Raw genomic sequence first — 12,403 nt, 5'->3', positions numbered from 1 at the left:
TTTGGATGCTGATTTTCATTTGTAATATCAGTGACATACCTGTCATTCAGAAGGACAGGCATCCCCACCATAGACCCCTTTTTGCTTTCCAGGAGAACCACAAACCTGCCTTTCCCACCCACCTTGAAATCAAGAGCAAGGAACCATAGGAGCTGAGGGGGGTCTTCGTCCCCTATTGCAGCTATTGTACTACCAACTTTTCTGTATGCTTGTGAAACATGGACCATTTATAAACAGCATCTCCAACTCCTCGAAATATTCCATCAACGCTGTCTCCTATATTTTTTACACATTTCTTGGGGAGGCGGGAAAACTAATGCCAGTGTACTGGAATAAGCAAAGATCATCACTGTCAAAGCAATGATTCTTCAGCATCAACTTTGTTGGACTGGTCATGTTGTTCGGATGCCTGATGATCGTCTTCCAAAGCAACTACAGTGGTACCTCTGGTTACGTACTCAATTCATTCGGAGGTCTGTTCTTAACCTGAAACCGTTCTTAACCTGAAGCACCACTTTAGCTAATGGGGCCTCCCTCTGCCGCCACGCCACCGCCGCACGATTTCTGTTCTCATCCTGAAGCAAAGTTCTTAACCCGAGGTACTATTTCTGGGTTAGCGGAGTCTCTAACCTGAAGCGTATGTAACCTGAAGCGTCTGTAACCCGAGGTACCACTGTACTCTATTCTCAACTCACTTATGGACTCACTGTTAAGACCCTGCTCATGGAAGACAATCTTACAAGTGATCGGAGAAGAAGGAGAAGAAGACTGCAAAACCATATATAAAACTAGTTGGATATGCCTTAGTTTCCTTTCCCTGCAAAACCCTTCCCCCCTTGCCCCATCCAACAATTTCTAGGTTTCTTAAGTTCCTTCTCAACCATCAAACATGCTCAGTCCTCATTAGCCTGTTTTGGACGGTTTCCCTGTCCTTCGGCTCTTTTTTCTGTGTGTGCCTGTGTGTACACAGACAGACAGACGTGTACCCATTCCCAGCTGCATCACAGTGTTTCATTTCTCCATTAATGTCTACGGGCAGCTCTCTTGCTCTGTCCCTGAGGATGTTTAGAAAAGAGCGGCTCAGCAGGAAGCAGGAAATGACCCATCCAAAAAAACGGTAATGAGACGACCCTTTCTAACCTTTCTATATTTACATTTCTCTGTCTGCAATGTTCCAGCAACTCTTATTCCCCCCACCTCCACACCGTCCAGTTGCCAGGTTTATTTCCTCTCAGTCTTTCAATATTCCACAGCACCAAGTTATTATGGGGCTGTGTTTTCGGAGTGAGCTCCCCCGCTTTAGGTTTTCTTGCTAAAGCTTTTAAAAATATGGCCATGTACCTCGGGGTTACCCCAAGTCAGCTGCTGCCATTCTCTTGTTTGTGGGTGGTGTGGCTTTGGCGGCAAATTCATAGGCATCTGGAAGAACTGAATTGGTATTAGTCTCCGGAGACTGACTATTTTGCTCCGTAAATGCGCCCTAAGCTGAAAGCACGTGGCTTCCTCCAGAGAGTCCTGGGAGCTATAGTTTGTTAAGGGTGTTGGGAACTGTAGCTTTCTGAGTGGTAGACAACGGTTCCCGGGACTGTCATGTGCTTTAACTGTTCGGACAGAGTGCAAGTCCATGCCATAGCAATATGTGGATTTGCACCAACCTGTTCCTCCATTAATCATTGGAGGAGCGTTCTGAGTTAGCCCCAATGTTACAAAGGCCAGACCGGCCTTAGCCAGAAGGCAGGCATTTAGCATGGCGAGGCCCATGCTGTGGAACAGTCTTCTGGCGGGGATTTGGCAGGCGTTTTCTTCTGACGTCTCTTGAAAGCTATTGCTATTACTATTATTATTATTACAGTCATAGGTAAAGGGAAAGGGACCCCAACCATTAGGTCCAGTGGTGGCCAACTCTGGGGTTGCGGTGCTCATCTCACTTTATTGGACGAGGGAGCCGGCGTACAGCTTCCGGGTCATGTGGCCAGCATGACTAAGCTGCTTCTGGTGAAGCAGAGCAGTGCACAGAAACGCCATTTACCTTCCCGCCGGAGCGGTACCTATTTATCTATTTGCACTTTGACGTGCTTTTGAACTGCTAGGTGGGCAGGAGCAGGGACCGAACAACGGGAGCTCACCCTGTTGCGGGGATTCGAACTGCCGACCTTCTGATTGGCAAGTCCTAGGCTCTGTGGTTTAACCCACAGTGCCACCCACCACCTCGGGATAAATACACTTCAGGTTGAGCGCTTTCGGGTTGCACTCTGCGGCGACCCGGAAGTAACGGAGCGCACTACTTCTGGGTTTCGCTGCTCGCGCATGCGCAGACGGTCAAAATGACGTCATGTGCATGCACGGAAGCTGCAAAACACAACCCGCACACGCGCAGATGCGCTGTGGTGTCTTACGTTCTGTTCAGGATGCGAATGGGGCTCCAGAACGGATCCAGTTCGCATCCCGAGGTACCAGTGAATTATTATTATTCTTATGCCAGCAGACCTATGCATTTAAAATGCTCCTTGAGCAGCGAGCCATTTTTATGATTGCTTTGTATTGCTTTTACATATTTTTATGCTGTCATAAGCCACCCTGATGTTTTGAGAGAGGACGGTGTACAAACACTTTTGTAAGTGAAAATAAATAAGTAAGTAAGTAAGTAAGTAAGTAAGTAAGTAAGTAATAAATAAATAAATAAATAAATAAATAAATGAATGAAACGTATGTAGGGGTTCTCCCCATCACAGCTGTGTCCGGGACCTTTCACCTTCAAATGTGGGATTTCCCCCTTCTCTCACAATGTCATACACACCACACCCACACAAACACACCCGCCCACCCCTGTATCTGTAAAAACAAAGGACCTGCCCACAGTGGTGCTGACACAAAACCCCACACTAACACTATGCAACAGAAGGAAAGAAGAACAACACCCTGTGAAAAAGACTCCATCAATTGAAAGTGGAGATGAGAAGTACTTTCCCCTGTTTATTTGTTTTGTAGCACAAGAAAATCCTAAATAAAAAGCAACACTTGGATGGCAGAAGACATCATGCTCTGGTGCGGACAAAACCCACAACCCCAACGATATTGTTATAGAAGTAGGGAGGGACCCCCCTAAAACCCGAGAAATTAATAAATGCTGGGATTTGGGGTTCTTTGTTATGTGAAGGGAGAATATAAGCTGCAAGGGGATTCCTGGACATACCAGTCTGGCTGGCTGAGGGAAGAGGAGAGCTGTTAATATTACAATAGAGTGCCATCCACGGTTTGCAACAACTCAGTGTCCCAGGTGTGACCAGAGGCTGAAGATTTGGAAGGTTGCCAGGGTAACTGCTCTGGGAGAGAGGCTTCTGGGAAGAAGAAAGGGGCGTTCCTTCTTGGCGAGGGGGAAGGAAGCACTGCCTGCAATGCTCTGGGCCATGCTGTACGATCTGGACCCCCTCCAAGCAGACCAAGGGTGTAAATAGGTGAACAAACCCTAGTTCTTAAAGCATGACAATCTCTGCCGTGTCTTCTATTCTCAAAAGGGACACAGACCCTGAGATTCCATGTGCTCTCGCCAGGGCTTGGCAGAAAGAAGGACAGGCGCTGGGCATTTGTAACAATATTCTAAGCATTTTAAGTGTTCCTGTTTAAAGTATGGCTTGCCAAGCTGTGACTTCATGCGCCTCAGACATTGGGGGGGGGGGGGACATCCATTGATTACCAGTGCTAAAAATAAACTCCAATCTGATGAATTTTCCCAACTCTGAAATAACAGACTTTTAAGATATAGAAATTCATATGCAGATATGTGATCAGGACTCGTTCCCCCATCCGAAAAAGCTTAATTTAAGGCTGTGTATACAGCATTCATTTAAAGAATCTTGGGAACTGTAGTTTGTGACAGGAACTTGGAATGGTAGCTCTGGAAAAACTACAATTCTTGGGATTTCTTGGGGGAAGCTATGTGCTACAAATGTACAGTATTTTTCTGTGTATAACACGCCCCCCGTGTATAAGACGACCCCTATTTTGGGGGATTCCAAACTGAGGAAATGGGGGGAGATTGCCCAGAGCTGTTAAGCTTTTTTTGGGGGGGGCGACAATCACTCACCCGCCTGACTGCAGCTGCCCATCACGCGCATTGATGAAGCCACCAATCGTCTGCCCGCTCACCGCCAGCCACCAATCGCCCACCCAATTGCCGCAGCAGCCAATCGCCAGCAGACCTTGCCACAGCCACCAATCACCTACCCAAACATTGCTGACAATCTCCAGCATGCGGCAGCCACCAATCGCCCATCCCACCTCTGCACTATCTGTATATAAGACGACCCCCAATTTTTAGCATTTTTTATAATAAAAAACCCTCGTCTTATACACGGAAAAATACAGTATGTGTGCAAGCAGCAGGAAGCACCAGCTTGGCTGCAGGAGTTGCTAGAAGCAGTGGCGTAGCCTGGGGGGTGCAGGGGGGGCCGGCCGCACCGGGCGCAACATCTGGGGGTTAGGGTTAGGGATAGGGTTAGGGGGCGCAAATCCAGGGTTAGGGGGCGCAAATTACTTGCCTTGCCCCGGGTGCTGCCAACCCACGCTACGCCACTGGCTAGAAGGGGGGATACAAGATTACAGTTTACAGCTGGATATATACTGGAATATCTAGCAAAAGTCAGCTTTTGGGGGTAGGGTGGGGAGTTGGGGTTCCACTCTATCTGAATGTGTGCTTCTCCTTCCCCAAACAGTTTAATTTATGTTTACAGTGGTGCCTCGGGTTACAAACGCTTCGGGTTACAAACACTTCAGGTTACAAACTCCGCTAACCTGGAATCAGTACAGTGGTACTTAATTCATTCCGGAGGTCCGTACTTAACCTGAAACTGTTCTTAACCTGAAGCACCACTTTAGCTAATGGGGCCTCCTGCTGCTGCTGTGCTGCTGGAGCACAATTTCTGTTCTCATCCTGAAGCAAAGTTCTTAACCTGAAGCACTATTTCTGGGTTAGTGGAGTCTGAAACCTGAAGCGTATGTAACCCAAGGTACCACTGTACCTCAGGTTGAGAACTTTACCTCAGGATGAGAATGGAAATCGCGTACCGGTGGCGCGGTGGCAGCAGGAGACCCCATTAGCGAAAGCGCGTCTCAGGTTAAGAATGATTTTGGGTTAAGAACGGACCTCCAGAATGAATTAAGTTCGTAACCCGAGGTACCACTGTACTTGGTCATGCTTTCAACTAAACAAGGGAGGGAAAGCAGAGGAACTTGAAAAGCCCCGGAAAAGGATTGCAACAGCAAAAAGATGCCAGAGCAGGTGAAAAACAGATCCCTATCTTTGGCAACCAGCTAAGCCAGGAAGGGGAGAGGGGGGAATTGGCACATCCTTAAATGTACACACAGCCAGTACTTTCCTGACTAGCTGATGGACGTGCTGTTGGGAGACTTCCTCCCTCATAAAAGAGCCAGTCTGCAGAGCCAACTTCCCAATAAAGAACATTTCAAAATAATTATTCAGCCACAAAATGCATACTGTTTTACTGTAAGGGCCACACTAGACACGATGCTAAATGCATCACTAGAAAGCACACCATGTTTTTTAGAAAAACCAATAGCAGAGGGAAAGGTTAAAATGCCAGTGTCTACAGGATGAGGTGAAAATCTCTCTCTCTCTCTCTCTCTCTCTCTCTCTCTCTCTCTCACACACACACACACACACACACACACACACAAACCTTTAAAAAAATGCCAGCCATAGCATGCTTTCTTATGAAACATTAAACATTCAACAGCTTTGGGTAAAACTAAACAACTTTTGTGTCTGGAGTTTCACTTTTTGAAATATGGCAACCCGAAATATTAAATAACTTTTAGCATGTTTGTTTGTAACTCCCCTTTTTAGTGTTTTATCCTTAACTCTGCTTTCTCTATGGATATTTTTTTCTTGAGGACAGCAGAACTGGCCCCCACCCTTGTGTCAGAAACTCCCATGTTTATTACAGTTCTACCTCATCCTTCCCTAAAGGTGGTCAGAGTAGCTACCACATTTTACTAGGTAAAGGTAAAGGACCCCTGGACGGTTAAGTCCAGTCAAAGGCGACTATGGGGTTGTGGCGCTCATCTCGCTTTCAGGCCAAGGGAGCTGGCATTTGTCCACAGACAGCTGTCTGGGTCATGTGGCCAGCAGGACTAAACTGCTTCCAGCGCAACAGGACACGGTGACAGAAACCAGAGCGCACGGAAACATCGTTTACCTTCCCGCTGCAGTGATACCTATTTATCTACCTGCACTGGTGTGCTTTCAAACTGCTAGGTTGGCAGTGGTGAAGTTCATGAGAGAGAGGGGGGGGGATTTGAACCCAGGACTCTCCCTGGTCCTATAATGCACATCCATCGTTCTTCTTGATACTGTCTCAGGAGTGGGTGGCAAGTAGGGTTGCCCGACGTCCTGAATTTCCAGGACATAGTAAGCAATGTCCGGATGGAAATCGCTTAAATGTCTGTGAAAATCTGGAAGTATGGCAGCCCATGCGGGTAGTGTAGATTTTGGCAAATTCCATTAAAAAGAGCTCAAAAACTTATTTGTGAAATCTCAACAACTTTGGCAAAAAAGGAGAAGCAACCCCTGCCGTAACAGCTGCAATGCTGGATGCATTTGCTTACAGCTCAGTCCTCATAAATATTCTTTTATGCTGGCTAAAAGAATGTTCCGCATCAGGTTTTTACCACAAACAAAGATCCCTCTTTCCATCATAAAAGCATCACATGCTGAAACAAGGAAACAGCACAAAAACACCATCCAAAATATAATCAAGCGACAACCCCAGGCCAAATACGCCACAGCTCATGACAACTAACAGAGGCAACAAGTGGCGAGGGTGGACCTGTGTCCTACTTTACGGAGGGCAGTCCTCCATTTTACCTCAGGGGACTATCCTCTATTTACCGTAAATAGTTACCGAGCTGTTTCCTGTAGCCTGTTTCTGATTTCAGGTTGTGAACTGCCCTGAGATCTACGGATAAGGGTATACAAATCAAATAAATAAAAGTAAAATAATAAATAATAGTTTAAGTAACTGTAAAGCGGGGCAAAGGATGACTGTGACAACGACTGGCATGAGGGCCTGAAACCTTCATGAACATTCCAGCTGCTCAGGGAACAAAGCAGTTAGGATGTTCGCAACTCAGATTCTCTGAGGGAAGGGAGAGTTGTCGCTTTGGCTGGCGTTAAACCACACAGCTTTGGACAGGGGCAGAAAGAGGTCCCAGAAAGGCAGGGAAACTGTGGGGCGGGGGATACAATGGATACACAGAGAGCAGACAATGGACCGAGAGGCAGGAATTTGAGGGAAGAAGAGCCAGTGGGCATACACAACATGGTCAGGCAGTTCTGCGGGTCCAAAACAACAACAAAAACCTATGGTTACGTGAAACATATTCAGTTCATTCTCTAGTCAGTTCATTTATAAGGTCCATACATGTATAAGTGTCTATTCCACCTGTCTGTTCATAGAGTCCAGTAATCCACATGAAGGGCTGTTACAGTTCCACAGAATCCTTTCACAGACACTTATACATGTATAGAGCTTAAACATGAACTGACTAGAGAATGAACTGATCCACTGGGTCTTCTGCTTTTTTTTGTTGAACTTTATGAGACTTCCGTTGAAATCTACAATTTGATACAATGAATAGTATACCTTCTTTATTCAAAAGTACAGCCGGTTACGTCTTGTGTGTTTATTGAGTTCTGGGGGTCCAGCATCTTAGCTGGGCCCAGCCACCTGCTACTGCCCCAACCATTCAGTTCCAATTTACAGAGGGGCAGCCACAGGCAGGCAGAAACCCACCATTTTGACATGCCTACAGTGCCTCAGAGCAATGCAACTCTGTGGGCATTGTGGGAATGTCAAAATAGCCGGCGCTCACATGAGCCCCTCTCAAAATGTGGTGGTTTGCAACCTGGTGCGGTGGTGGCAGCGATAAGTCTGCCGAATGAGGGTGTACTGGAAGCAAGGTGGGGAAGATCCACTTGCCCAGGGAGGTCCTCACACCAGGAGGAGTCCTTGGAGGAAAGGGTTGATTGAAAACAAAGAAGGCTTGAGGAAAAGGTCAAAGCGCAGAGGGATCTGAGGCACTCGCTCGATATCCTTCGGCTGCAGGCTTCTCGGCAATATTTTAACTGCTGAATAAATAATAAGAAACGCTAACAATGTCAAAGACACAGGAACACAACGAGAAACGGTTGTTTGAGCAGACGTTTAATGTGTGATGCAAACTGGGAGAAGTGTCTGGAAGGAACCAGCCTTCAGCTGTTCATTCATATGCACCCCACAGGGAATTCAGCGAGCCAGAATTGCAGCTCCTTGAGCAGATGTGGGGAAGCCAGGAAGGGGAACAGAGGTGCTTACCTTCGGAGGTGTTCAGGTGAAGCGCCCCGTCGCCAGGTAGTGGTGTCGTCAACGCCAGCAAGCTCAGCACCAGGAGAAGCGGCATCTGAGGAGAGCAAGAGAGGAATGTGACCTTAGGAACGGTACACATTTGCGTATATTGACCAATTTTGCATGACTTTATTCTCCGTGTCCGGCCACCAAAGAAGACCCACACATCATACAGTCATACCTTGATTGTCGAACTCCTTGGCACTCAGACATTTTGGCTCCCGAGTGCCACAAACCCGGAATTGAGTGTTCTGGTTTGCCACTGTTTTTTGGAAGCTGAATGTCTGGCGCTGCTTACGCGGCTTCTGATTGAATGCAGGAAAATCCTGCAACCAAACGGAAGCCGTGCCTTGGTTTTCAAATTGTTCTGGGAATCGAACGGACTCCCAGGATGGATTAAGTTCAACAACCAAGGTACCACTGTATATATATATTTCCTGTACTGCTCCAGTGCTGGACATGTGGCCACTCAGAGCAGGTATTCTGCTTCTAGGGGGCTTCTAGGTGCAATCCTGCCTCTCCCTCACACATTCACTGAATGTGGAAGGGCATTCATTGGAACATCCATTTGAAGTCAGAACATTCATCCATCTAGCCGGTGTTGTCAGATCTCCCCAGCAACAGCTTTTTACAGGGATGTTTCCCAGTATGGTGACCATGTTGACCGATGGCAGTGGGGACTGAGCATGGGGACATAACACGGATGTGCTCATCTATTTCCACAACCTTAAGGGACAAGGCCATAGCTCAGCAGTAGAGCACCTGCCCTGCAGGCAGAAGATTGCCGGTTCAATTCCTGGTATTCCCAGGTAGGGCTGAGACAGACCCCTGTCTGAAACCCTGGAAACTAGTCAGTGTAGATAATATTGAGCCCAGGTGGGCCAAAGATCTGGTTCAGTATATCGCAGCTTTCTATCCTATGCTCCTGTGCTCTAAGTGCAAATTCTCTGGAGGCCAAAGTGCTGCGTCCGATACCAAATTCTGTGTTTGTACAGTGAGATTTTAGCATAAAAAATTACAAGCGACCCTGTTTGTAATCTCAGCAATATCCCACATTTTCCAAGTTGCCATCTTCCTGAAAGCTATGACCTTCTGGTAGCTGAACGCATGGCTCGACAGCATACTCCGTGCATATGATGTGTTTTCCTAACAAGAAGCAGTAAGAAGGTAATCCTTTTCTTTTAATTTAAACTTTAAATACTATTTTCCATTTCCTTTCATTTTAATTTCACAACATCTTGATTCCATAGTGCACAACAACAGGAGAGATCTGATTAAATCCATCGATTTAACTCCCCTCCCCTTCTGCTCATATCATGATTTAATTTTGCCTTAAGGACATTGTCTTGTGCTTTATTTATCTATTCCTTAATAACTAGGTTTTTAAAAAATAAAATAAAAAATAACCACTATCTGGCACACACAATCCTGACAGCTGTTATCATAAAAGAGGCCAGTTCTTTCCCTGTAAGAACATAAGCACCATCTTAAGTGCATATTAATAAATCCAAGAATCTTTTCAATTTTCATTATTTATTTCCCAGCAGCGCTTCCTTGTTAGTCGACCATCTACATTATAAATGAAACAAATCTCTTTTGTGTGTGCTTCTGTACTTACAGCCCCTTGAAAATGTTGTTCCCACTTGCGATATTGCAATATGTATGGGGTGCTGTACCATCTGGACAACATTGTGAAGTGCCCCCCCCTTTATCCATATTCAGTGAAAAGCCCAATTCCTCAAAAATATTACCACACATGCATAGGTAGCTTTCCAGATATGGCTGGTTTGCCAGCTACAGCTTGCTTTTGAACAGAGATGACTTGGCCGCTGTACTCCATGCTCTGGTAACTTCCAGACTAGGTTATTGCAATGCGCTCTACGTGGGGCTGCCCTTGAAGATGGCTCAGAAACTCCAATTGGCCCCAAATACAGCAGCTACCTTACTGGCTGGGGTTCCATTTAGATTCCATATTACCCCATTTTCAAAGCAGCTGCCTTGGTTGCAGGGGCACCAATTTTCAATGAGGCGGCCAGCCCCCCTCAATATTCCACAGCATGCAGTGAGCCCTGGCAGGATTTCCTGCGGCTACATTGGGGCCCTCTGGGCCTGCCTGTGGCTGCGACAGGCCTTGTGGAGCCTGTTGACATTTCCATTCCACCTTAAGGAACAGACATGGGATTGTTACGTGTCACATGTCTGTTTACATTCCAGCACTGGGAACTTCCGTTGTGTGTATAGCTTTTGCTTTTAGCTGTTCTCTCCTGTTTCTTTGTCCTGATTTATGATTAATAAATCTGTAGTTGTAGTATGCTTCCACAAGCCTCACGCCTATTCTGGGTGCACAGTTCTATCTGCTCAGAAGCCTGGGTCGCTGGATTTATGTTGGAGCAGAGGTGATGGTCTTCACAGTGGGACGGCTGGAAGGGAACGGCCTCCTCCCGCCACATGACATCACATGCTCATGCCAGGCCCCCCCCCAAAAAAAGTTGGGCAGAAACCAGCGCATGTGACTGGTTGCCAGTTCATCTCTGGGCCCACTTCAAGATGCTCGCATTGACGTTTAAAGCCCTAAACAACTCAGTCCGCAAATCTCTGAAAAAGCACCTCCTTCCCCATAGACCTCCTTGGGTGCTAAAATGAGCAGAGTTGTTTCGCCACCCTCAGAGGCACAGGCGACCCAGGAGAGGGCATTCTCTGTGGCAGCAACTGAGTTGTGGAACTCTTTCCCCACATTTTGCCTCCATTAAACCGTTCCTGGGCAAACACTGAAGAACAACCTCTTTACCCTGGCATTTGATGCCAGAGAGATTCCTTTTGAAGGCCCACCTTATTTCTGTGTTTTCAACATTGTGTTTTTATTGTTGTGACCCATCCTGGAATTAAAGATTAAGGCAGCTGATTGACGATGATGATGATGATGATGTTACAGATAGGTAGCCGTGTTGGTCTGCCATAGTCAAAACAAAATAAAAAAATTCCTTCCAGTAGCACCTTAAAGACCAACTAAGTTAGTTCTTGGTATGAGCTTTCGTGTGCATGCACACTTCTTCAGATACCTGAAGAAGTGTGCACCTGAAGAAGTGTGCATGCACACGAAAGCTCATACCAAGAACTAACTTAGTTGGTCTTTAAGGTGCTACTGGAAGGAATTTTTTTATTTTGTTTTGATGATGATGATGATGATGATAAATTGGGTGATGCAAGTAGAATACCTCCCCCCCCCACCCCAAGGCAGGTCTCCAATTCCTGTCAATTTTCTCCTCCAACTGCATTCCCCCAGCCCTGCAACCCACACAAACCTAGAGGGTTGTCTGACTCTCAGAAGCAGCTTTGGGTAGCTGGAGGGTGGAAGGGGCTGCAATGGGAAGGAAAAGAAATTCTACTCCCATATCTATGGAGTCTGCACAGTATCCACCAACTTTTGCACCTTTTCCCACTTGTTCACATGTGCTTGTCCAAATCTGCATTCATACACGTAGGAAAAACGAATTCTTCTTTAACAAAGTGGAAAGGGAGACAGACTAAAAAATAAATAAATCGTCAAACAAAGGAGTGCTTACTGCCAAGGCAGGGGAAGCTGTGGCCCTCCATATGTTGGTGGACTACAACTCCAATCATTCTTGACCACTGACCATGCAGGCTGGGGCTGGTGGGAGCAGGTAGTTCAACAGTATTTAGAGGGCCACAGGTTCTGTAGAATCATATTATGGTAGAGTTGGAAGTAACCCTCGAGGGTGATGTAGAGCAACCACCTGCAATACAGGAATCTCAAATTCTTGCACCACTCATTTTCCCTCTTGATTTTGTTGTATGTGAATGCCCTGTTATCCTCGAACAAGTCTTCTTCGTACCTTTAGATCACAAGAGGACGGGGGCAGAATTCCGGCAGAAAAGCAGTGAGGAGGGTGCTTAGCCTTTTCTCCACCGGTGATTTTTATTATTATTATTATTATTAATAATAATAATAATAATAATAATAATAATAATAATAATAATAT

General features: G+C 46.2%; 1 protein-coding gene across 1 annotated transcript in view; it reads right to left on the bottom strand.

Moving 5' to 3' along the window:
- Nucleotides 1-12,403, bottom strand: part of GABBR1 (gamma-aminobutyric acid type B receptor subunit 1) — a 184,814-nt gene that overhangs the window by 101,836 nt on the left and 70,575 nt on the right. Inside the window, exon 3 of the mRNA XM_079958764.1 lies at nucleotides 8,373-8,457. Within this exon, the coding sequence (XP_079814890.1) occupies nucleotides 8,373-8,457 (85 nt within the window). The remainder of the gene's footprint in view (nucleotides 1-8,372; nucleotides 8,458-12,403) is intronic.

Source organism: Podarcis cretensis, assembly GCF_951804945.1.
Source record: "Podarcis cretensis genome assembly, chromosome: 2".
Taxonomy (NCBI): Eukaryota; Metazoa; Chordata; class Lepidosauria; order Squamata; family Lacertidae; genus Podarcis; species Podarcis cretensis.
The sequence above is the reverse complement of the archived record's forward strand: the minus strand, read 5'-3'. Positions and strand labels throughout refer to the sequence as shown.